The 26,325-nt window shown below is 41.1% G+C and overlaps 1 protein-coding gene across 4 annotated transcripts in view; it reads left to right on the forward strand.

The window, feature by feature from the left end:
• HPRT1 (hypoxanthine phosphoribosyltransferase 1) overlaps positions 1-13,061 on the forward strand; it is a 31,590-nt gene extending 18,529 nt beyond the window's left edge. For all 4 annotated transcript variants that reach the window (XM_006074802.3, XM_006074801.4, XM_025277370.1 and 1 more), the window contains 6 exons: positions 1,626-1,691; positions 5,234-5,251; positions 7,994-8,076; positions 11,548-11,594; positions 11,749-11,825; positions 12,347-13,061. In XM_006074802.3, the coding sequence (XP_006074864.1) occupies positions 1,626-1,691; positions 5,234-5,251; positions 7,994-8,076; positions 11,548-11,594; positions 11,749-11,825; positions 12,347-12,394 (339 nt within the window). In that variant the 3' untranslated portion in view covers positions 12,395-13,061. The remainder of the gene's footprint in view (positions 1-1,625; positions 1,692-5,233; positions 5,252-7,993; positions 8,077-11,547; positions 11,595-11,748; positions 11,826-12,346) is intronic.
• Positions 13,062-26,325: the final 13,264 nt, after the last annotated feature.

The following is a 26,325-nucleotide window of genomic DNA, read 5'->3' on the forward strand; positions in this document are numbered from 1 at the left end:
AGCAGTGTGCATCTGTCAGTCCTAACCTCCCCATGTATCCCTTTCCCCCCTTACCCCTGGTAACCCTAAGTTTGTTTTCTACATCTTTGATTCTATTTCTGTTTTGTAAATAGGTTCATTTGTACCAGTTTTTAAGATTCCACATAAAAAATGATAACATTTTCCAGCAATAAAGTATTTTAAAATTAAGGAATGTACATTGTTTTTCAGACATAATGCTGTTTCACACTTGATAGACTACAGTACAGTGTAAATATAACTTTTATGTCCATTGAGAAACCAAAAAATTTGTGTGACTTACTTTATTGCGACATTCATGTTATTGTGATGGTCTGGAACCAAACCCAAAATATCTCAAGTATTCCTACATGTGAAAGTAGAAAGTCTTCTTATCCCTCGTCACTGCTCAGAGGTAATTGCAGTTATAAGCTTTTTTAAAATGCTGAACAGAAATGGCTTCATGGGCAGCACATTGCTCTACAGCTTGGTGTTTTAGTTACTGTTGTTCATGACAGTATGTACAGATTGTCAGATTCTTTTTAATAGCTGCACAGTATTACACTGTGTGGATGACCTTAATTTAAATAATTCCCTGTTAATAGACATGTTGGTTGTCTCCAATTTTTGTTGCGAATGTGAAAATACTCTGCATTTTCTTCTGGTCTGCTTATGGCTTTATTTTTTATGTTTAGATTGTAATCCATCTGGAATTTATTTTTGTGTACGCTATGAGGTAGGGATCGTACATTATTTTTTTCCCAAATGGATTACTAGTTGATGAAACACCATTTATTGAATAATTCCTCTTTTTCTTATTGACTTGAAATAGCCATCTTTATCATGTACTAAATCCTCATGTGCTTCTGGGTCTGTTTCTGGGTTCCATTCTGTTCCTTGATCTCTTTGTCTGTTACAGCACCATTGTAATTGGCAGAACTTTGGTATGGTTTGCTCTCTGGAAGGGCAAGTCTAAGCTCTTTCATTCACTGTTCACTAGTTTTCTGTCTTGAATCCAGCACAGCTGAATTACGATCATTATCACCACCAGCTACAGTGGGTGTGGAGCGTTCCTTTTTGAAACTCCTTTAATGGTTTATACTAGATTCTATGATGGCAGAAAACTTGGAGCCTAAGAGGTATGCTTTAAAGGACTCCTGATCAGACCTGATTTCCCAGACTGTGCTGAAGATGGCCTGGGCCTCAGCTAGACTTTTGAGGGAGATATCTTTGGAGTTGAGTGTGATATAGACCAGACTCTACAGTTTGATTGACTCATGGGAATGGTCCAGGGCCAGAACCAGACACCTGTCATGCTAATAAATTCTTTCATGGTTCAGAAATTCCTGAGACTGAAGATGGGTGGCTGCTGTAATACTGCCCACTCAAAAATGCGTGTGACCCATTTTTAGGACTCTTCAAAGCATCAAATCAGTAATGGCTAATTAGAACTTCTTAATTTTTTGTCATTCATTTCTAGAAACATAATTCTTAGAGTATCATAATGGTGTGACATGAGATAGCTAACTTCTTAAATCTCCTAGTTCCCATTTGATAACTTGAAATGTGTGTGTATTATATGGAAGGATATACATGTATATTTATACGCTTTTTTTTTTTTTAATTAGAACGACCAGTCAACAGGTGACATAAAAGTAATTGGTGGAGATGATCTCTCAGCTTTAACTGGAAAGGTATGTATCTTGTTGTTCTTTTTCTGGTTCTCTTAGGTGTAAGGTTAGGTTGTTTATTTGATGTTTTTGTCATTTCTTGGGGCAAGCTCATAGATAAACTTCCTCTTAGGGGAAGGTATGTATCTTGAGGGAGAAGGAAAGAACACTCCATACCAAGAGTCATACTGTACTTTCAATCCATCACCAGGAGGCAATTTAGATAGTTATTTATGTACTCAAACACAAGTTACTTAGCCCTTGGAAACAATCTAAGTTAGGCATCTAACCTAGGTCATATAGCAAAGAGTCCACAGAATCCAACGTTAAACTTCAGATCTCTTGTTGCCAAGTACTGTTGGTATGCTTCTGTGGGGATCTAATTTGGGATCCTTCAAAAGAGTATATGAAGGGAAAAGCCTCCTTTTTAAAAATAGATCACACATCGTTTCTTAAAAGATAAACAGTATAATGTAGTGACTGAAAGTGTGGGTTCTGGAGCTGGAGAACTTGGATTCAATGCTTGACTCAGTGCTTCCTAACTGCGTGACCTTGGGCAGGTTCTTTAACTTCTCTGTCTCCCATATGTATGGTGGGATGATACTGGCAACCACCTCAGAGAGTTAAAAGGGTCAAGTGATAATAATCGTGTAGAACTTTCAGCAGTTTCTGGTAGTACGAACACTTCAAATATACTATTATTTTAAGGAATTGCAAAGAGAGTTTTAATACATCAAAAATCTTCCAGTACAGACGTTTAGCTGAGATAATAGAGCTATTAAAATATTTGAATATTATTCTTCTGATACACTGAAATGATTTTTGAGTAACCTGTGATAAATGATGGAATGCTATGATTTCTTTTTCAGCTGCCAGTTATTTTATTTTATTTTTTTTGCTGATGAATACAGTACCAAATATAAAGGCATAAACTTATAAAAGTTTCACAAGAATCCTGTGAGGTAGATATTATCATTCTTGTTTTATAGATCAAGAAACTTAGGACTCAGAAAGGTTGAAGGACTTGTCCAAAGTCACTCTGCCAGCAGAGTGAAAGAAAGTTAAAGTGTTAGTCGCTCAGTCATGTCTGACTCTTTGCGACCCCATGGTCTGTCCATGGGATTCTCCAAGCAAGATTACTGGAGTGGATTGCCATTCCCTTCTCCAGGGGATCTTCCCAACCAAGGGATTGAACCCAGGCCTCCTTCATTGCAGGCAGAATCTTTACCATCTGAGCTACCAGGGAAGCTGGCGAATGATAGAACTTGAATTTAAATTTAGGTCTGTCTAGCTCCAAAGTTCTTTTCTTCCTCTGGTTTTTAGATTTTAATGCTTATAGCTTACTTACATGACTGAGTATCTGTAAGGCAATTTTAACATACAACACTTGTGTCAAATTCTATGGTCCCATATCAGGGTCATGCCAAACTAATGTTGTCTTCCTCAACATCTTTTGAAAACTTCAAAGGAGAAATTGTAATCTGTTGACTCTTCTCCCTTTCTGCCAGACATATTCTCCTTCCCTTTCGGCATGCTTTGTCCATATTTAGAAGTCATTTGAAGCCCTTACTCCTAGAATCAGTTTTTAGTGCTGGAAGGGACCTAGCCTTCAAAGCTTTCTGATTGCGTTCGACCTTGCCTTTCCCACCTAATGGCTGTCCCACTGCATAGCTCTGTGATCTTACAAGTTCTTTGCTTCTGAAATAACTTAGAGTAAGCTCATTTATTGTGGGAAAAAATCAAGATGCAGAAGTTGGGTGAAGTTATTTCTTAGGGGTGAGATTGTGGATTATTTAGACTTTCTATTTCAGTTTGTGTCTATGAGTAGTTTTCCCTTTTTTTTCTAGTTAGTAGCTGAGAATATGGGCTTTGAACCCTGAAAACCTCTCAAGTCTATCCACTTGACTATTTTTATAACTTTAAGCAAATCATTTGACCTCTGAGCCTCTTTTTTTTTCGTTAAGTAAAGAGGTAGTTATTTGATATAAAATAAACTCTCAATAATGGTTGTAATTCTCATTCTTTTATTTTTTAAACAGTAATGATACCATACTCTGGATACTATAATTTTGTGTGGCAAATATTTAATCTCTCTAGACTTTGATTTGTGTAAACTGTCTCATAGTACTAAAAGTCTTTGATTATGATTTAGACAAGCTTTTGCAGCTACTTAGTATTAGAGCCAAGACTAGACTCCAGTTTTTCTGTCTCATAATTCAATGCTGTTTTCAAACTATAACTCCATCCCATGGTTCTGATTGCCACATCAGTGAGCCAAAGTTACTGGTGGGAAAATATTATCCTTCAGATGTGCTAGCTGGGCTAGAGAAAATGCTGAGCAAACCACATGGTGGGTGGTGAAACAATTATTGGTTCATTACTTGATTGCAGTTGGCCCTTGAACAACATGGGTTTCAACTGTGTGAGTCCACTCATATGCACATTTTTTCCTATCAATCTGTACTATACTACTACACAATCTGTAGTTGGTTGAATCTGTGAATATGGAGGAACTGTGATACAGTCGGCTGTAAAGGTATATATGGTTTTCAAGTGTGTGGAAGGTTGGTGTCCCTAGCCTCCTTGTCGTTCAAGGGTCAACTGTATATTCAATTTTCCTAAAGATTTAGGTTACAGTATCTTTTGAGAAGAGAGAAATTAGTTGTAATATGAGGAAGAGAGTGTTGTATATGAACTATTGTAGTAATATAATGTATATTATAAAATACATGCAGTTATAAAATTACAGATTAAATAAGGTGAGGTTTAAAAAATTTCAAATGTTTCTTTCAAACCCCCCTTGATAACCACTGACTTAGAAAAGTATAGAGAACATCATACCTAATGCTATAGGTATGTGACAGACAAATGAGGACTACAAATAAATAATATAACATGAATCTTCTTATGACTGATTATAATCAGTATATGAAATGCTACCTCATTCCCAAGAATAGATAGGACTCTTCTCTACCTTAGACAGTTAAGGCAGTATTTCCTCTAAGGGTTCTTTCAGCTATAAAATTCTAAGAGGTAGAAATTGGGATAAGGGTTTATGGTAGCAGGAAGCATTGGTATCTTTTTTTAGTTTAGTCCAAGAATATGAGCGCATGCAGATCAATTTCAGCCTACCAAGAAAATGGGGGTTTTAATAGGATTCCATATGGTAAGTTAAATGCATGATTTTGGAGTTATTGTACAAATTATAGTTTTTGAATGTTGGAGTTGGAATACACGTTAGTGTATTTCTACATGGGAAACTGAGGCCCAGAGAAATTTTTCAACTTGCCCAAGATTATTCTGTTTAAGTAATGGAAACTCTTTTAAAAAATTGAACATATGGGTCAAATTTTATTTTAAAAATTCCATTGCAGTGAAAATTTTATATTAAAGAGTTCCAAATCCCAACAGATGGCCCATTTGTTTAAATCAGGGTTTGATATAGTAAAGTAGGTTAAAACAAGAATTTGGAGAAATCCTTAGAGTTTGTTATGATGTGACTTAAACTATAATTGGAAACACTGTCTGATTCATTGTACTGATTTTCATTTCTCTTTTTCTTCCAGAATGTCTTGATTGTCGAAGTAAGTTTTACATATTTTTAATATGGTGTTTATGATTTTCTAACTTGGTATACGCAGTCCTAAAGGTAACCCAGGGAAAGAAATTCCTTTGCACCAGTTTTAGTGATGGGCTTGTATTATAAGGGAATGAGATCGTTTGTAAGAAGTATTTAGTAATTTATTTTTAAGTTAAATTGGATAGTGGAAACATTATGGTATATATCTTACCCCTCTCTTTTTGGCTTGGAATTTAAAAATTAAAGTTACATATATCATTCCCATCCATGTTTTTATGCTTCTGTTGCATATATATAACCATATACAAAGCATATCTTTTGATAATTTACATGTGAAAGTCACTCAGTTGTGTCCGACTCTTTGTGACCCTATGGACTGTACAGTCTATGAAATTCTCCAGGCCAGAATACTGGAGTGGGTAGCCTTTTTCTTCTCCAGGGGATCTTCCCTACCCAGGGATCGAACCCAGGTCTCCCACATTGCAGTTGGATTCTTTACCAGCTGAGCCACAAGGGAAGCCCAAGAACACTGGAGTGGGTAGCCTATCCCTTCTCAAGCGGATCTTCCTGACCCAGGAATCAAACCGGGGTCTCCTGCACTGCAGGTGGATTCTTTACCAACCGAGCTATCAAGGAAGCCCATAGTCTCTATATGTTCTCTCTTGCAACTTGTTATTCTCACTCAGAATTGGTTTTGAGGTTATTCATGTTGAGACATATAGAGTTACTTGACCTTAAAATCCATCATAACTTTGCAGTGTGTGAATCAACCTGTTTGTTGCCCTACAAATAGGGAGTTGGCTTCCAGTTTTTCCTACTACAACAGGATTGCCAAGAGCATCCTTTTGTGATGTCCTGTGTGCGTGTGTTCGAGTTCCTTCCGGGTGCAGGCACTTAGAAGTGGAATGACTTGGTTGTAGAATTTGTACATTTTCAATTTGACTGTTATTGCCAAATTACTCATCATAGTACTATATAGAATAAATTCTCACTCTTTTATGTCAAATGGTGTAAGGCTTAAGAGCAGCATGTGCTTAGTTGCTCAGTTGTGTCCAACTGTTTGCAGCCCCATGGGCAGAGGAGCCTGGCAGGCTACAGTCCATGGGGATCCTCCCGGCAAGAATACTGGAGTGGGTTGCCATATCTTTTTCTAGGGGATCTTCCCGACCCAGGGGTTGAACCCAGGCCTCCCGCATTACAGGCGGATTCTTTACCATCTGAGCTGCCAGTAACCCCTAATTCATTTTTTTATTGTTATCAGGGTTCTTAGATTTTAGCTTATAGATTAAAAAAGTAAATAAACAAGTAAGACTCTTTCCAAACGGTTTGTGTACATGAGTATCCCTGGGAACTGGTTGCTCTTTTAAAATGCAGATTCACTAATTCCACTTCAGATTGATTCATTTTGTCTAGGATGATGCCACTTAAAGAAATTACTACAAACTAAGCAGCTTAAAACAACATACATTTATTATCTCAGGGTTCAGGGATCAGGAGCCTGAGTTCAGGGTAGCTGAATCCTCTGCCCCAGGTCTCATCAGGCTGAATCACGGCTGGGACTCTGATCTCACCTGTGGTTCATGGTACTCTGGTACTGTCTTCCAAATTCATTCCCATTGTTGGCACAACTGAGTTCCTGTGGTTGCGAGACTGGGAGCCCCAGTTTCTTGCTAGGCTGTCCTCATGTCCTAGCACATGGCCCTCTCACATGGCAGCTGACTTCTTCAAAACCAGCCGAATGTCTCTCCAGGCTGCTCCAGCCGTTTTGTGTAACACAACCTAATGACTACTCCATCATTTCACAAGTCCTGCTCACACTCAGGGAGCAGGGGGTTATTCTCGATGTGTCCACTAGGGGGCGGGAGTCAGAGTCTGTCTACCACAGCCCAGAAATCTGTATTTTTCACAAATCCCCAGCCCTGATGTTTCTGATGACTTACAGCTTCATTTTGTGAGCGCTGCTTTAGACCATCTGTAGAGAATATTTTCACTAAAGAACATTAGGGTTATGGTTGAAGAAATATTTTCCCAATTAGAGATGGGTTTCTTTTGAATAATGTCCTACTTTTGACTAAATAGCTAAAATTCACTTTCATGTAAAGTCATTCTATATAGTAAAATCTTAATATTTTGGATACTTTTTTTTAGTCTTTATTTACTTGGCTGCACCTGGTCTTAGTGGTGGCATGCGGGATATTAAGTTGGGGCATGCAGGATCTAGTTCCCTCACCAGGGATGGAACCCGGGCCCCTGCAATGGGAATGTGGAGTCTTAGCCACTGGACCACCAGGGAAGTCCCTTGGATACTTTTAAGATGATATAAAACAGTGTTTCTCAGTGTGGTCTTTTAACCACCCGCAACTAAGAGTTGGAAGGAAAGCATCCTCATCTTGAATTTATGAAAAAATATCTAATCTCTTATAATGAAGGGCAGCAGCACAACTCTCTAATAAAATATGCGTGTACATACTTGCATATATATTTAAACTAGCTGTCATTGACCTCTTGGTGCCTATAAAATCGAGCCCTGAGGACTGGCGTTCCTACTGCTTGCTGAGAGCCAACTGATTTTCAGATTCCAGAATATCTCAGTATGAATTGTGGTGAGAATAACTGCACTGAAAAAAATGGCATTATTCCAGTTATACATGGGATTTTGGTTTTTTGTGTGTGTTTGTATAATGACTGAATTTAAAGCTGTGATGGTTTTATTTGCCATTTAAATATCTTTTCTTTGTTTTGAAAGGATATAATTGACACTGGGAAGACAATGCAGACTTTGCTTGCCTTGGTCAAGAAGCATAAACCAAAGATGGTCAAGGTTGCGAGGTATGTATATAACATTTTGACATAAGCTACTTCATTTGAAAAAAGAGTGCTTGCTTCTTTGTAAGGGTAAATTTTCTCAACTCTAGTTTTATCTTCAAAAAGTAATGTAATCTCAAAGAAGACTCAGTAAATGTCCTTGTAAATCATTCGTCACGTTTTAAAGCCTTTCAGTGCAGTTGCCTTATCATCTTATGTTATTAATATTTGGTTTTTCAACAATATAGTAATGATACCAACTTGTCCAGGGTAGCATGGTAGAGGGTTTGGGGCCACTTTGCAAAATTGAGACCAAGGATCGTAAAGACAAGTAAGGAGGTGGAGGGAAGGGGTAGGCCTTGAAGCGCCTTAGCTCCCGCAGTCGAGTGACGGAGTGGGCCTGTGTGTTGCGTCTTGTAACTACATTGAAAATGGACAGTGCCTGCTTCCTTTCTTCTGAATCAGCCTCACCTCCTGGTCCTACCTGTGCTGTCTGGCTTTTGCTTTGTTCTACCTGTGTTTGTTTTACCCCTAATTCGAGTTTCACCCCCCCCCTCCCGACAACTCTGAGGTCAGTTGTTAGCCCCACTTCCCGGATGGGGATAGCAAGGCATAGGGGATTATCCAAGAAGCACAGAGCTGGATCACTGTAAAGGTGAGATTTGAACCCAGAAACCTGGCTGAGTTTATGCTGTACTAGTTTAAGTGTTTTGTCGACTGACATTCCTGTGTGGATTTTTTTTTTTTTTTCATTTTTTTTAAAAATTTGACCAATCGGCAATTTTTGTGTAGGGGTCAGATAGTGATCTGCCTTTTTTTCCCCTAAATGATTATCTGGTTTTTATAAACCTGTCTTAAAGGAACAAAGTATTTGTTGAACATCGTTGAATCAGAGTAAGCCTTCCACTGAGTCATATGTCTGCAGTTTGTCCTTCGGGGCTTTTTTGATAGCTGGTGCAAGTTTATCATCAGGATTTGGGACAGGCATGATGGAAGTGTAGACATGATGCATTCTAGTGCTCTAAGCAATTTCCTGTAAACCAATCAGTGCCCTTGCTTGTTTGTCTACGTGCTTTTAGGGTTTTAAATGTCAACCTACCATGGTATGTACTTCTCTGGATATTCTTTTGTGCCTCTTTCCTGGAATATGCTGAGAAACTGAGAAAGACTGCCTCATGAGAGAGGTATTTCCTGTTGCTGGAGGTGTGAAGTATTCAAAGAATACCTAGGTCATTTCTTAGTGATGGACTTGACCCAAGTCAGTTGTTTTTCAACCTTTTTTTCTTAATCTCTTCCTTGCCATTACATTTTAATATCACAGATATATTGTGCATTTGTTTGTGTAGTGGATGTGTATTTGTGCTTTATGCATAAAGAGAGGAAACATAAAGCTTATTCTTTTTATTCAGAGCAGGGTTAAGAATGACTAGAAAGCTTTTTAACTTCAAAGTTAAATTGCAAATAAAAAAACTATTAACTGAGAGGCGTGTCAAATGCTGCAGCCACTTTGGGAAACAGTTTGGCAGTTTCTTAAGGAACTGAACCTGTATCTGCCATACAAGTCCCAACAGCTGTACACTGGGCTTTTCTCCCAGAGAAATGCGAACTTGCATCCGCACAAAAACCCATGTGTTCATGTTCATGGCAGCTGCATTTGTAATAGCCCCAAACTGGAAAGAATGAAAATGTCCTTTGGTAGGTCACTGGTTAAACTGTGGTCCACCCTACCATGGAATCCTACTCAGCCCTAAAAAGGAACAAGCTACTGATCCACACCAATGACTTGGAGGAGGATCAAGGGACTGTTCAATAAAAGCCAATCTTAAAAAGGGCATATACTGTATAATTCCATTTATACAACTTCTTAAAGTGACAAAATGATAGAAATGGAGAACAGATTCGTGTTTGCCAAGGGTTAGGAGGTGATGTTTGGAGGTGACTATAAATAAAGAGGTAGCAAGAAAAAGCCATGTGTGATGGAAAGTTCTGTATCCTGATTGTGGTGGTGGTTACATGAATCCGCACATGTGATACAATTGCCTAGAACTACAAATATATGAGCCTGTAAAGCTGGTGAAATCTGGACAAGGTCAGTCCACCAATGTCCATGTCCTGGTCGTGGTAATCTGCTACATTATGTGAAATGTTCATTGGAGGAAACTGGAGAAAGGACACAGGGATCCTCCCTGTGCATTTTTTTGTAACTTCCAATTATTTCATTCAGATCTATAGGAACATAAGGTGCTGAGTTCCCCTGAGCTCTTAGTACAGCTTGCACTGAGTTTAATGATACCTTTTCTGGATTGTTCCTGAATGAGTTCAGGTAGATGGAAGGGGTTTTGCTGTGATCAATTTGTTACTTTCTTTCTAAATGAAAACCTAGTCCAAGTGTCTCCTCTCATTACTGAAAGGAGAATCACGAAGGACTTACTAGACTATGATCTCTTGGAGTCTAAGGCTTAGGCTAGTGCTTCTCAACTTAGGCTGTACATCATAATCACCTGAGAGTTTTTTAAAATAATTATTAATTTAATTTATTTATTTGGCTGCCCCAGGTCCCATGGCACTCGGGATCCTTGATCCCCAGCTGTGGCATGTGGAATCATGAGTTGTGGCATTGTGAACTCCCAGCTCTGATACATAGGATCCAGTTCCCTGACCAGAGATCAAACCCAGACCCCCTGTATTTGGAGCAGGAAGTCCCTCACCTGAGAATTTAAAAGTCCCTTCCCTTGAGCTTCAGATGTAATTGGTGAGGGGTATGGCTTGGGCATCTGAGTTCTGTTACATATTTTTTAAGGTTCCCAGATAATTCTGATGTGCAGGTCCTTTCCAGCCCTTTTAATATACTTATCTCTGAAGGTGTGAAATCTTGAGTTTTTTTGGGACTGCCTTATCATATGTAAAGACTTTCAAAGCACCATTACAGGTTTTTTTTTTTAACAGCTGAAAAAATTCTGTAGGCAGCATTTGGGTTATGAAATTAGCTTTTGTAGAGTTGCCGAATCCTACCAGCAGTTTCTGTTCTCCAAAATAAATACCGGCTCCTTTAGGGTGGTAGTTTATTTATTTATTTTTTGGCTAAAGTGCCTCTTTGTAAGCCACTTATTTGTGGCTTAGGGATTGTTTTCTGGGGATTTGGGACTAAGAGCCTTTATCTTATCATCTTTGCTCATTGGCATTCCCCACCCATTCATCCTCCCAATGAGCTGCCCTTTGATGGGCATGTGGGTAGTCAGGGGGCAGTTCTCAGAACAGTCCCTTCTGTCCCAGGTGGAGATCAGTCAAGGGCCCCATCTGTAGTGTGAACTCGTTGCTGCCCCTGCCCAGGGAGCCCTGTGATGTTGCTCTCCATTTCACAGTCTTTCTTTGAGTTTGTGAAAACTGACCATAGCAGGCTAAACGGCAGATGAAACCATGTTGCAGAACACACATGTTCTCTGTAATGCCCTCCGGTGTCTCCACGTGTCACATGTCACATTTTATAATTAACAGCTTGCTGATGAAAAGGACCCCTCGAAGTGTTGGATATAAACCAGACTGTAAGTGAATTACTTTTCGTCAATCATTTAACCATCTTTAACCCAAATAAGTTTTATATGAAATGGTTTAGAGTTACTTTAGAGAATGTTTACACATATTAGATTTGAAAGTGATGTTTTCTGTATCTGAATGATGAATTATGGTTCTTTTTAGTTGTTGGATTTGAAATTCCAGACAAGTTTGTTGTGGGATATGCCCTTGACTATAATGAATACTTCAGGGACTTGAATGTAAGTAATGCTTCTTTTCTTCACTCTCAGTTTTCAGAACCCATGTAAAAATTTACAAAAGGGAAGACTTGTTTTCTCTTTCCAGCACCTCATAATTCGAACAGACTGATGGTTCCCATTAGTCGCATAAAGCTGTAGTCAAGTACAGACGTCCTTAGAGCTGGAACTTGGCCAGGCGAGGGTGACACTTCTTGCTGGCTCAACAGTTGAACAGCTTTAATACACAGTAACCGTCCCATTATTATTTCAGATGATGGATATGGTCATAAGAAAGAAAGGAACTAGTTTCTGTCTCAAGTCACTCTCCTTCAAATACCCACCTCCTCCTCTGGAGGCAGGAATCTGGAGAATGCGTTTGTGAGCATGGGTGAGGAAGGTGGGGGAGGCACACAGACCTCTGTTGGTTTCACTAAGACCCCCGCAGCATAATACCATTTGTAGAAGACATGCCGAATATTGTTCTTGCCTTTCACTTCAGATGATGCTTTTCTAATGTAAATTTCTCAATTTTTACTTTATAGCACGTGTGTGTCATTAGCGAAACTGGAAAAGCAAAATACAAAGCCTAAGATGAGAGTCCGAGTTGAGTTTGGAAATACCTGGCGTCCCAGTGAAATCACCAGTGACATGATCCAATGTTCTCGTTCTGTGGCCAGCTGCTTAATAGAGCTTATTGCATGTATCTCCTAAGAATTTGATCTGTTTTGTATTTTAGAAATGTCAGTTGCTGCATTCCCGAACTCTTCATTTGCACTACGAGCCTAAAGACTATCAGTTCCCTTTGGGTAGATTGTTGTTTGACTTGTGAATGAAATATCTCTTAAACCACACCACTATTGACTGAAAATATGGAAATTGTATCTGTAAGAAACATTTAAAGAGAAGAATATATTAGTTTTTTAATTGGTATTTTAATTTTTATATATTCAGGAAAGAACAGAAGTGATTGAATATTGTTAACTATACCACTGTGTGTTTAGAAAAGTAATAAGAGTCAGTTTCATATCCATGACAGCACTTAGAGGTATTGTTATGTCAGAGAAACCGTATGTCCTGGAACTGTTTCAGTAGGTTTCGGTAGTAGTAACTATATTTTCTTGCTTGTTCAAATCATTTCTGGTGAATCTTTGTCAACAGTTCCTTTTCAATACAGGTCAGTAAGTTCCAAAAACCTACCACTTTTTGAATTCTTCAGTGTAAAAATCCTTCAAATAAAGGCTATCTCTTTAAAGGAAATTATGCATACCTGTCATTTCTCTACAAATTAACCTAGTTTAGTTTTCTGTTGGCTACCTTTTCCTTGTCTGTTAAATTTTAGTAGATAGTTTAATTGTAATCTTTACCAAACACAGCAAATAATGATTATCTATTAAAATGGGTTGGTGGAGCTAGGCCTTCTTCAGAGGCCTTAGATTTTAGACACATAGTATATAGTTTATTATGTTCTCCTATGCTAAAATAACACAGCTCAGGGAATTCTCTGGCGCTCTAGTGCTTAGGACTTCGCACTTCTACTGCCAAGGGCCCAAGTTCGATCCCTGGTCATGGAAGAAAGATCCCACAAACTGAGTGGGGCAACCAAAAATAAAATAACATGGCTCTCTCTTTTGTAATTCTGTTAAATGGTTTCAGTCACAACTTCACCTACACTTCCACAGCTTTTCAAACATAGACTGCTACCTTCTTTGGGTAGAGAATACTCTATTGACTAAAGAACAACAACAAAACTTTTTGTTTTCTGGGAGCAGGAAGGTAAGTTTTACGCCAAAACTCTTCACTGCTTCTCTGCTCCAGGTAAGGTATGAACTAGCAACCTTGTAGGCCATCCAGCTATATTTGTGCCTTAAAAAGTTTGCTGTGATTCCCCACAGGGAACTTTGAATGATAATGAATAATAATGTGTTATAGTCCTAGAACTTGCTAGTTTGCAAAATATTTTCACTTTTTGTTATCTCATTTGATCTTCGTGACCTGTGAGTCTGAGGTAAGTGTTACCTTGTGAGTGTAGCATCCAGGATCAGGAAGAGGATGCCTCCCAAGTCCTCTCCTCACCACGTGCCCCCAACCAGGCGTCCCAGGCCACCCTACTCCCCACTGCATCCTGCCTCCCACTGCACACCTGCCTCACCCTCTTCTTTCTGTTGCAGGAAGGGGGACCCCTTCCAGGGCCTGAAACTGGGCTCTTGTCTAACACTCGGAAATGAATTGTCCGAGGAGACACATGTGCTGACAAAGCAAGAGATTTTATTGGGAAAGGGCACCCGGTTGGAGAGCAGTAGGGTAAGGGAACGCAGGAGAACTGCTCTGCCATGTGGCTCGCAGTCTCGGGTTTTATGGTGATGGGATTAGTTTCCGGGTGGTCTTTGGCCAATCATTCTAATTCAGAGTCTTTCCTGGTGGCGCAGGCATCACTCAGCCAAGACGGATGCTAGCGAGAGGGATTCTGGAAAGTGGATGGACACGCGGTGTCTCCTTTCGACCTTTCCTGAACTCTTCCGGTTGGTGGTGGCTTATTAGTTCCGTATTCCTTATCAGGATCTCCTGTCATAAAACAGCTCATGCAAAGTTACTATGGTGCCTGGCCAGGGTGGGCAGTTTCAATCAGTGTGCTTCCCCTAACACATTTATAAGAAAGGGGAGGGGAGATACTGACAGGAATAGCAGTAATTTTTAGGATAACAGCCTGTCAAGGTAGAGGAAGAATATTTAAAAGGAAAAAGCTGCAAGCTCCGGGACCATGTAGTCATTGAGGATTGGAGCAGATGGTCATAAATGTCACACCTCAGTAATCCCTCAGGGCTGCTCTTTCACTTCAGCCTCTTACAATAAGGAATGTTCATAAGGAAGGGAAAATGAAATTTCACTTACTTGAATTTAGGAGCTAGGGCAACACAGACTCTGTTTTAGGAATGTTGCTATCCAGGGAAATGTTGGTGCTTAAAGAAGAACACCTCAGCAACCTGGAAAATTCATTATTTCAAAGCCTTCATATGTTCCCATAGTGTGAATGCTTATAATCTATGAATCATACCTGTAAATATAGATAGGTCCCCATTTTAATTCCATGTATAAAAGATTTATAGATAACCTGGGCTAGTGCCTTAATTCTTTAGCTAGGCTTAAGTTAATCAAGTAATGTCCTTCCCTGCATTTGAGATCCTAGAAATATATTGAGCATCTACAATATGCTAGGTCCTGGGAAAGATGGGCAAGGTTCCTAGTTTCACAAAGATTTCATTCTAGCTGGGGAGAGGGACAGCAAACCAAATACTTTCCAATAGTGGCAGGTTGTGAAGGAGCTAAAACAGCAATGTGTTAGGGACTGGTGGGTGAGGGGTGGATGTTAGATAAGGCAGTTAGGGAAGGTCATGGTTGAGCTGCAACTGAATGGAAGAGAAACCAGCCACATGAAGAGATGAGCTGATGGTGACAACCATCTGAGGGGTTGGAGGGAAAGAAGGAAAGCCAGTGTCTTCGAGCCAGGAGAGACTCAGGCCCTGAGATTGGAGAGGAAGGTCAAGGCCAGACCATGGACCACCCAGTAGGCTGTGACCAGGAAGGTGGATTTTCTGCATTCCACAGGGTGAAGGCACTTCAGGGTTTTTAAGTAGAGAGAGATAAGATTGTATTTGCATTTTTTAAAGACACAAGAACCTGTAAGAGCAGTTCTCAAGGTAGGTGCAGAGGCTTCAGGAATGAAACTGGCAAAGCCAGTAGCTACTATTTAATAGGTTTAATATATGTCAGATGCTGTGCTAAATTATTTATATACATTATTTTTATCCATTCTAAGCACATTTCACAGAAGAGACTACCTGTGAGCTTCAGTTGCCAAAATCGTGGAGGGAAGGCTGCCATGGACAAATTGGCCATGATTTCTTCCATGGATTATGGCAGTAACCTCCGATTCGATTTGATTTGAACTCCAGCTTCCATTCTTGTCCCCCTTTCCCCTGACCAACAGACACAGTCTCTCAACACAGCAGCCTCAGATCAGATCAATCGCTCAGTCATGTCCGACTCTTTGCGACCCCATGAATCGCAGCACGCCAAGCCTCCCAGTCTATCACCAACTCCTGGAGTTCACTGAGACTCACGTCCATCGCGTCAGTGATGCCATCCAGCCATCTCATCCTCTGTCGTCCCCTTTTCCTCTTGCCCCCAATCCCTCCCAGCATCACAGTCTTTTCTAATGAGTCAACTCTTCGCATGAGGTGGCCAAAGTACTGGAGTTTCAGCTTTAGCATCATTCCTTCCAAAGAAATCCCAGAGCTGATCTTCAGAATGGACCGGTTGGATCTCCTTGCAGTCCAAGGGACTCTCAAGAGTCTTCTCCAACACCACAGTTCAAAAGCATCAATTCTTCGGTGCTCAGCCTTCTTCACAGTCCAACTCTCACATCCGTACGTGACCACAGGAAAAACCATAGCCTTGACTAGACAAACCTTTGTTGGCAAAGTAATGTCTCTGCTTTTGAATATGCTATCTAGGTTGGTCATAACTTTCCTTCCAAGGAGTAAGCGTCTTTTAATTTCCTGGTTGCAGTCACCATCTGCAGTGATTTTGGAGCCCAGAAAAATTAAGTCTGACACTGTTTCCACTGTTTCCCCATCTATTTCCCATGAAGTGATGGGACCAGTTGCCATGATCTTCGTTTTCTGAATGTTGAGCTTTAAGCCAACTTTTTCACTCTCCATTTTCACTTTCATCAAGAGGCTTTTGAGTTCCTCTTCACTTTCTGCCATAAGGGTGGTGTCATCTGCATATCAGAGGTTATTGATATTTCTCCTGGCAATCTTGATTCCAGCTTGTGTTTCTTCCAGTCCAGCATTTCTCATGATGTCCTCTGCATATAAGTTAAATAAGCAGGGTGACAATATACAGCCTTGACGAACTCCTTTTCCTATTTGGAACCAGTCTGTTGTTCCATGTCCAGTTCTAACTGTTGCTTCCTGACCTGCATACAGATTTCTCAAGAGGCAGATCAGGTGGTCTGGTATTCCCATCTCTTTCAGAATTTTCCACAGTTTATTGTGATCCACACAGTCAAAGGCTTTGGCATAGTCAATAAAGCAGAAATAGATGTTTTTCTGGAACTCTCTTGCTTTTTCAATGATCCAGTGGATGTTGGCAATTTGATCTCTGGTTCCTCTGCCTTTTCTAAAACCAGCTTGAACATCAGGAAGTTCATGGTTCACATATTGCTGAAGCCTGGCTTGGAGAATTTTGAGCATTACTTTACTAGCATGTGAGATGAGTGCAATTGTGTGGTAGTTTGAGCATTCTTTGGTATTGCCTTTCTTTGGGATTGGAATGAAAACTGACCTTTTCCAGTCCTGTGGCCACTGCTGAGTTTTCCAAATTTGCTGGCATATTGAGTGCAGCACTTTCACAGCATCATCTTTCAGGATTTGAAACAGATCAACTGGAATTCCATCACCTCCACTAGCTTTGTTCGTAGTGATGCTTTCTAAGTCCCACTTGACTTCATATTCCGGGATGTCCGGCTCTAGGTCAGTGATCACACCATCGTGATTATCTGGGTCGTGAAGATCTTTTTTGTACAGTTCTTCTGTGTATTCTTGCCATCTCTTCTTAATATCTTCTGCTTCTGTTAGGTCCATACCATTTCTGTCCTTTATGCCTGAGTGATCCTAATTTAAATCTTATCTAGAGTGAGTATTGATAGGGCTGTATGTGCGTGTGTACAGGGCTCAAATCCTTCCTGTGGCTCCTGGTTTCAGAGTTCAAGCCAAACTCCTACAAGGGTGGATTGCCTCTTCCCCACCTTGCTGCTCCCAGCACCAGGCTCCTAGTACTCTGAGTGTATTTCACCAGAGTGCTAGGCCCCTGCTTTCAGTCATGTCCAACTCTTTGCGACCCCATGGACTGTAGCCCACCAGGCTCCTCTGTCCATGGGATTCTCCAGGCAAGAATGCTGGAGTGGGTTGCCATAGTTTGGGACATCGTTTTTTCATTCTTATGTGTTTTTTTCCTCTTTTTTGGATGATAATCTTTTGAAAACTACAGATCAGATTACAGTTGACCCTTGAATAACGATATTCACCTGTGTGGGCCACTTATACAGCGATGTGTTACCAAAAATACCTACAGGGCTACACACTGCTGTGCATTGAATCTGTGCACATGGAACTGACACCTTCTATGCAGATTTCTGACTACTTGAAGGGTCAGCAGCCCTAATCTCTGTGTTGAAGTGTCAACTGTATATCGCTTGCCTTCTTAACACTTGAAAACTCAAGCTATCCGCAGACCTGCAAAAGTAAGTAAGTGTTAGTCGCTCAGTCGTGCCCAACTTTTTGCGACCCCATGGACTGCAGCCCACCAGGCTCCTCTGTCCATGAGATTTTCCAGGCAAGGATACTGAGGTGGGTTGCCATTTCCTTCTCCAGGGGATCTTCCCAACCCAGGTAAATCAGCCCCTGCCCGCTCCTCTAACTTCATTTATCCTCCGCCTCCTGTCTCACTTCACTTCACACTGCTGTTCCTTCTGCCTATTACTCTGTTCCCCCAGATGAGCTCACCCACCACCTTGGTGGACCTGTCCCTGGTCTGCCTAATAGCCTCAAAGTCTCTCTCCATTACCTCTGTTTTAATCTCCTCATGGTCCTTAGCTCTGTCAAGCAGTCAGGCAGTCCCTAAATGGCAACTACTGCCATAGATGCTAGGTGGGACTTGCGACTCTGCCATCGATTGGGGTGGGGAGGAAACAAAGCCCAAGGTGGATGCAGAGAGTTTATTACTTTGAAGGGTAGGCGAGATCCCAGCATGATGTCAGCTTCCTGCATCCCCAGTCCCTGCAGGACGGCACCAAACCAGGGAGGACAGATGACAAGTGGCAGGTTGCCCTGTCGTGGTGGGGTCGGCTCCATACTCCAACTAAATGATTGTATTGCCCTCAGTTGTAGCCTCAGTGGTGCAAGATTGGAAGTCCCATGCCTCTCGGGAACCAAGGAGAAGGTCCAGAAACTGCCTTCTGAGGCAGCCCCCTCAAGGTTGGGAGGTGGGTGACCAATAGCCTCAGGACAGTGCCTCACAAAGCTGTTTACCATGTTCCTGGGAGGGTCATGGGGCGTTGATCTGAGACTTGGGTCCGACTGCAGTTGACCTTGTCCACATGGCCTATGGCAGAGCTGTTCCCTTAAAAGCACCTGCTGAGTGGAGCTTTTCCTTTATTTCTCTATTTATTGGCTGTCTCTGGTGGTACACCATTAGCTCCGTGAGGGCAGGACCTGGACTGTCTTGTTCACTGCTTTATCCCAGACCCCTACAACAGTGCCTGCCAAATTGTAGTGCCCAATAAATATTTGTTGAATAAATGATAGAAAGTAAAAAGATAAATATAATATTTTAAAATTGTATCTGAATTACCTAGAATAAGAAGCAAAACATGTTCAGGTTGAACAAAAAAACCCAAACAAAAAAAAGCCCACACAAAACCCCCAAACCCTATTTATTATTAATCTTTTATTGAATGATCACCATAGGCAATAGAACCATACTAAGCATTTTGACAGAGAAGGCAACAGCACCCCATTCCAGGACTCTTGCCTGGAAAATCCCATGGATGGAGGAGCCTGGTGGGCTGCAGTCCATGGGGTTGCACAGAGTCGGACACGACTGAGCGACTTCACTTTCACTTTTCACTTTCATGCATTGGAGAAGGAAATGACAACTCACTCCAGTGTTCTTGCCTGGAGAATCCCAGGGATGGTGGAGCCTGATGGCTGCCGTCTATGGGGTCGCACAGAGTCGGACACGACTGAAGCGACTTAGCAGCAGCAGCAGCAGCAGCAAGCATTTTGAATCTTTATGATAAACCCTATGATGGTGGGTTGGTTTTTTTAACTACCCCAGTTTTGCATATAAAGAAATGCAAGCCCAGAGAAGCTGCATCATTTGCCCAGGATCACACAGCTAGAAGTGGCAGATGAGGAATTTGAACCCAGGCAATCTTAGTCCAGAACCTGGATCTTCATTCACTGCCACTTAACCTTTGGCACTCAGCTCTTAAGTGGAAATGAATACACTGATAGCATAGAGGAAAATATTAAGCTCATTGAAGGTAATAATTCCAAATGACTTGTACATTAAAGTGCTTTTTTGAGGTCAGGGCTGATCTTTAAGAATGCAAACTGACTTCCTCTGGCACTGGGAAGCATTTTCAAAGATGATTACAGAGTTCTTCTAATGTGATCTTCAAATTTTTCTGCTGGCTTATTTTATGATCCCGTGGGCAGCTTCAGACAAAATAACTTTCTGGCATGAAGGATTGTGTGTGCTCTTTGCCATTTGTAAATGTGAATTTTATAGATACTTCAAGCCACTTGAAAGAGTAATGATTTTTTAATGGTTTTTCATTATTATTTGTAACTTCAAGCATTACTAATAAAAACTACCAAATTAAGTTTCAAGTTTTCTCTTTATACAGCCTGAGTGTGCATCATAATGAGCCTCCTCATTATGATTCATGACTGAAGTGACTTTCAAAATTTGGTAGCTTTTCAGTAGAACTTCTCTTCTTAACATTTTTTCTCCTATTCCTTTCATTATGACAGTATTTGAGAGTTTTGAACGTAAATCACAGGTTCATTTCTATTGCACGTTTTTTCCCCTGGAACATTTGCTGTGCATGTTCCCATTAATCCCACTCTTTCCCAAGCATTTTCCTATTTCCTGGCACCGTGGGATATTACAGGTTTGCCTTGTGTTTACCCTGCCCTGGTATGGAATCAACCATTACTTCAAGAAGCCTGGTCCCTTTACTGGACAATGGTATTAGAAATCAAGATCCGAGGGCTAGATGTGCTTATGACTATTGGGGTGTTCTTGCTTCTAGGTCCTCCCAGTGGACAGAGCTAGGAAATACAAGCACACATACTAACCCATGTACACACACATCTATGTTTACTTCTGTATCTGGGCTAGAATGAATCCTGTAGTTTGAGTGAGAGTGGAGATGTCAGTATGTTTATTTCCCTATGTCTATTGTCTCCACTCTCATCCACACCACAAGATCCATTCTAACCTGCCCCTTTTCTTTATTCTTAAATTTTTTTTTTCTTTGACAGAGAGAATGTGGCTCAATTCAGTAGTTTGTTCGACCCTAGTATCATAAAGTAGTTACATATGCCTGTAACAGATTTATTAACTAGAGTCCAGTATTTGTGGACAGATTTTTGTCATAAGACTTATAGTATTCAGTCAAAATGCTGTTCTCCATGATTACTTTAATAACCTATAGTGGAATTTGATTCATTTGTTAGTGTTTATACTTCATGTATAAACTTCATGTATAAACTCAGCTTCCCTGGTGGCTCAGATGGCAAAGCGTCTGCCTGCAATGTGGGAGACCCGGGTTCGATCCCTGGGTTGGGAAGATCTCCTGGAGAAGGAAGTGGCAACCCACTTCAGTACTCTTGCCTGGAAAATCCCATGGATGGAGGAGCCTGGTAGGCTACAGTCCATGGGGCTGCAAAGAGTCGGACACGACTGAACGACTTCACTTTCACTTTCATACTTCATGTAGGCCCTCCAGCTCCCAGTCGTAAATACTTATTATGGCAAAACGTTAGAGTCAGAGCTATACAAAAAGGTCTACTTAGATTTTCCCTCCCCATTCCACACTATCCTGTCCCCATTACCCCTACTTTCCACTGCTTTCCCCTCCCATCCCTTGAGGATCACCCTCCTTGTTATTAATGGCAGGTACATTTTTACAGACCACTGACTATGTGTGAACACTGGGCATGCACTGCTTCATTCCTATTCACAACACCCTCTTGAGTATACACTTTATTCCCCCTTCCCATTTTCTTAGATGAGGGAGCTGAGCTCCCAGAGAGTAGAAGGAATTTGTCCAAGGTGACATATCTGGAACATAACCAGTACTGAAACCGGGATCTGTCTGACACCAGGGATGCTGTTCAAAGCACCCTTTTCTTAAAGTTATCTGGTCTTTCTTCAGTCTGGGTCTTTCTGAACCTCAGCACTTCCAAAATCACCTTTCTGAAGACATTTTGTTAACAGTTGCCACACTTGCTTTAGTTGGTCAGGTGTGGTTAAACAAGTTTCACAAGGGGCCATCTGGCCTTTTGTTGGAACTTGGGGGAAGATACTGCCTTCAGTTGAACCTGACTTCCCCACTTTCAAAATGTGTTTACATATGTTACTTGTAAATTTGGAGACATAACAATTTCTTTAAAAAGTCACTGAGCCTTCATAGGAAACAACTGTCTGGAGTCACATAAGTTAAAGAAGCAACCACATTTGGTATTGTTGCTGTTCAACTCAGTACAAGCGCCCTCCACAAGAACCTTCAAGTTGCGAGCTTTCAAAGATGCGAACATCTGTGTCTGGCATACATTGTCACATGCGTGCATCCTCTACAAGTGATTGTATTTGAGTACTTTTCTGTGCAGTACTGTATAGAGTACAGTAGTACAGTATCTTTATGTCAAGCCCAGGACGTCTGGAAGCAAGCATAAAAGCAGCAGTGATGTAGCTGGTACTGCTAAGACGTACCAGCTGCTGTACTGTACTACTGTACTTTTCAAGGTACTGTACTGTAAGATTAAAAGTATTTTCTTTATTTTTTGTGTTTTTTAATGTATTACTTGTGTGAAAAGTATTGTAAGTCCTATTACAGTACAGTTTTTATTTTTATTACTATTACCATACAGTACCATATAGTCAGTTGTGTTAGTTGGGTACCTAGGCTGACTTTGTTGGACTTATGAAGGCACACTCGAAATGGAAATTTTTTGTATGTGAGGGACTTATTATGGCGCCTTTCTGTGTCTCAGGCTCTGTGCTAGGTTCTTCAGGGATAGAGATGAAAGAAAATTATCCCTGCACTTGACGGGAGTCTAGTAGGGGAGAGGGATCAAGTATAGAAGCATTTGTAAAGCAAGGCAATTCTTCCTTCAGTGCTAGAAAAGGGGCACACCTAACACAACAGGAATTCAAAGAGGAAACTCAGAAGAGGGAGGCGGAGGTGGGGGGCATTTGGGGAGAAGCTTCAGGGAGAAATGATCATTGAAATGGGACCTGGGAGAGTGGGAAAGGTTTTGACAGGGAGATATAGAGGAAACAAAGCTGGGGAAAATGTTTCAGCCATAACGTCTGCTTGGGCAAAGTCATAGGGAAAAAATCGCAGGAGAGTGTGGGAAATGGTGAGTAGCCTATTCTGGTTGCAAAGGGGAAGGTAGAGGGAAGTGACAAGACAAGAAGCCAGACAGGGGGACTGGACTCATCACAATGGCCTTTGTATCAGTTAGGATGTTCTAGGCTCCCAGTCATATTGCCCAGATCAAACTGGCTTACACAATAAGATTTATTGACTATGTAACTGGGAAATCCAGAGGTAGCTCAGGCATGACCAGTTGATCCACTGCTCCACTATGATGCCAAGGACTCACGGGGTTTCCATCACTCTATTCTGCGGTCCATAATGCCAACTTCATCCTAAGTCTGTGCCTTCTTACGGTCAGGAATTGTTCAGTTGCTCAGTCATGTCCGACTCTTTGTGACCCCATGGACTGTAGCACGCCAGGCTTCCTTGTCCTTCACGATCTCCCAGAGTTTGCTCAAACTCATGTCCATTAAGTTGGTGATGCTATCTAACCATCTTATCCCCTGTTGCCCCTGTCTCCTCCTGCCCACAATCTTTCCCAGCATCAGGGTCTTTTCCAATGAGGCGACTCTTCGCATCAGGTGGCCAAAGTATTGGAGCTTCAGCTTCAGCATCAGTTCTTCCAATGAATATTCAGAAGAGAGGCTGACAATAGTCATGTGAGTGCAAGCTTCCTTGAGAAAGGCTTTCTGAGTCAATTCTCAACAGCAATGATGAATCTCTCAAGTCCCACTAGCCAAAATGGGCTCAAATGTCCCATTTCTTAATCAATCACTGGAAATGGGGGATGGGATTGCCTTTTCCCCAGTCAAGCCCACTTTTAAAGCTAAGATTATAGTTAATTTCCCTTGGAACATGTTGAACAAGGTCAGGATTCACTGAAGAAGGAATAAGGGAGAAATTTGTGCTGAGGAGGCAAAAAGTGCCAAGAAACTGCATTATGCTTGTTAAGTGAAAAACTGGAGAACCTGGAAAACTTTCTGGGTTTCATAAAGCAAAAATATCCCTGTGTTTCTAATCTAAGATGCTATCAATTGTTTTTATATGGATAACAACCTGATTTCATTAACAAATAAGTTGCAAGGAAAAAAGACATAAGGGAGAAACCAATAGATAAAGAGATTCAAGAAATATCAATTAGGAACTTCCCTGAAGGTTCCGTGGTTAGGACCCTGGGCTTCCACTGCAGGGGGCACAGGTTCGATTTCTGGTCAGGGAACTAAGATCCCACATGTCATGCATGTGGCATGGCCAAAAAAGAAGAAGAAATATCAATCAATAGTGACATATGGACCTCATTTGGATCCCAATTCAAATAAACTTTAAAATACACGCATATTTAAAAGAGGGAGAGTTGGTGCAGAAAAAAATACACATTTATGACACTTAGGAGACAACTGGAAATTTGCACACACTTGAACGTACATTGATATCAAGGAATTGTTGTGGCTTTTAGAAGGCTCAGATGGTAAAGCATCTGCCTGCAATGTGGGGGACCTGGGTTTGATCCCTGGGTTGAGAAGATCCCCTGGAGAAGGAAACGGAAACCCCCTCCAGTACCCTTGCCTGGAAAAATCCCATGGACAGAGGAGCCTGATTGGCTACAGTCCATGGGGTAGCAAAGAGTTGGACACGACTGAGCAACTTCACTTTAGAATATGAAATAATATACTGTGGTTATTTTTAAAAAATAATCTGTCTTTTAGAAATACAATAATATTCAATTATCTATAGACAAAAAAGTCTTGATGTCTGGGATTTATTTCAAAATAATATGGGAGTTGGGGGAAATAATAGGTGGGGGCGTGAAAGCAAGATTGGCCATGAGCTGATGATCATTGAAACAGGGTGATGGATCTATTGTATGTTTTTATACGTTTGAAATTTTCCATTATAAAACTTTTTTTTTAAACGAAAGGAAGAAAAACAAGATATCCGAATAAGCTTAATTGAGAAGGTGACATTTGCTATGGAATGCTCAGCATGTACAGGACCCCTGTCACCATCTGGCAATAAAAATACTAAAAACATAGTCTAGGGGCTGTTGTGATAGATTAAATATGGCCAAGAATTCTTCTCTAATCCTCCCATCAAGAGGTGGAGAAAATTCCCCTCCTCCTGAATCTGGGCTGGCCTTAGAGACTTGCTTGAGCAATAGAGTCCAGCAGGGTGACATTCCAGACATCTAGACTAAGTCATAAGAAGTCTTATAGCTTTATTTGGCTTTCTTGGGACACTGAGAGCCCTGAGCTACCCTAGGAAAAGTCTGACTACCCAGAGTCAGTTATTCAGGAGGTTTGGCTCCAGTAAACAGTCCCAGCTGAACCCAGCCTTCTACCCAGCCATCTCCACCAAGCCTCCAGACTTGTGCTGAGCCCATGTAGGCCTTCCAGCCCAGCCCATCCACTCTTTGTAATAGAAGAATCTCCTACCAGAACCCTGCTTGAATTCCTGACACATGGAATCATGAGATATAATTAAATGCCTGATGCTTTAAATCACTGTTTTGAGACAGGTTTTCAGGCAGCAAGAAGTGGCCAGAATAGAGCTAGATACATATGTGACAAGCAAGAGAAAAATAAACACAAAAGTCAGAACAGTGTTTCTTGGTGGCAGGGGACGGGGTGCCAGTAGGCAGAGGCAGAGGAATGACATGACATGGTGTTGGACACAGGTGGATTCAAAGGTATCCACAGGGCCTAGTTCCAAGACTGGGTGTTGTGGTAGGTTCTTAAGTGTGCATTTTAATTTTATACACACAGAATATTGTAGGTACTGAATATTACATGATAAGAGACTTTTATAAAAGGTCTCAAGCCAGAATGGGAAAATACAAAAAAGTTTTCTAAACTTGAGTGGTGGGTACATGGGCATCTGCATTATGATTCTCTATACATTTGAAATATCATACAATAATAAAATATTTTGAAATTAAAAGGATTTCTAGGAGGACAAAAAACACATAATATATATACCTGTAAGTGTAAAGATGCATGAAAAGATGAGTTCCCCAAGTTTTTGTGTGTTTTTAAATTAATTAATTATTGGAGGTTCTGGGTCTGCGTTGCTGCTTGCGGGTTTTCTCTAGTTGCAGCGAGCAGGAGCTAGTCTTCGTTGCAAGGCACAGGGTCTAGGGTGCATGGGCTCCAGCAGTTGTGGTCTGTGGGCTCAATAGTTGTGGCTCCTGGGCTCTAGAGCACAGGCTCAGTAGTGGCACATGGGCTTAGTTGCCCTACAGCCTGTGGGATCTTCCTAGACCAGGGATCAAACCCGTGGCCCCTGCATTGGCAGGCAGATTCTGATCTAGTGGTCTACCAGAGAAGTCCAGTTTCCTAGTTTTAATGA

Source organism: Bubalus bubalis, chromosome X, assembly GCF_019923935.1.
Source record: "Bubalus bubalis isolate 160015118507 breed Murrah chromosome X, NDDB_SH_1, whole genome shotgun sequence".
Taxonomy (NCBI): Eukaryota; Metazoa; Chordata; class Mammalia; order Artiodactyla; family Bovidae; genus Bubalus; species Bubalus bubalis.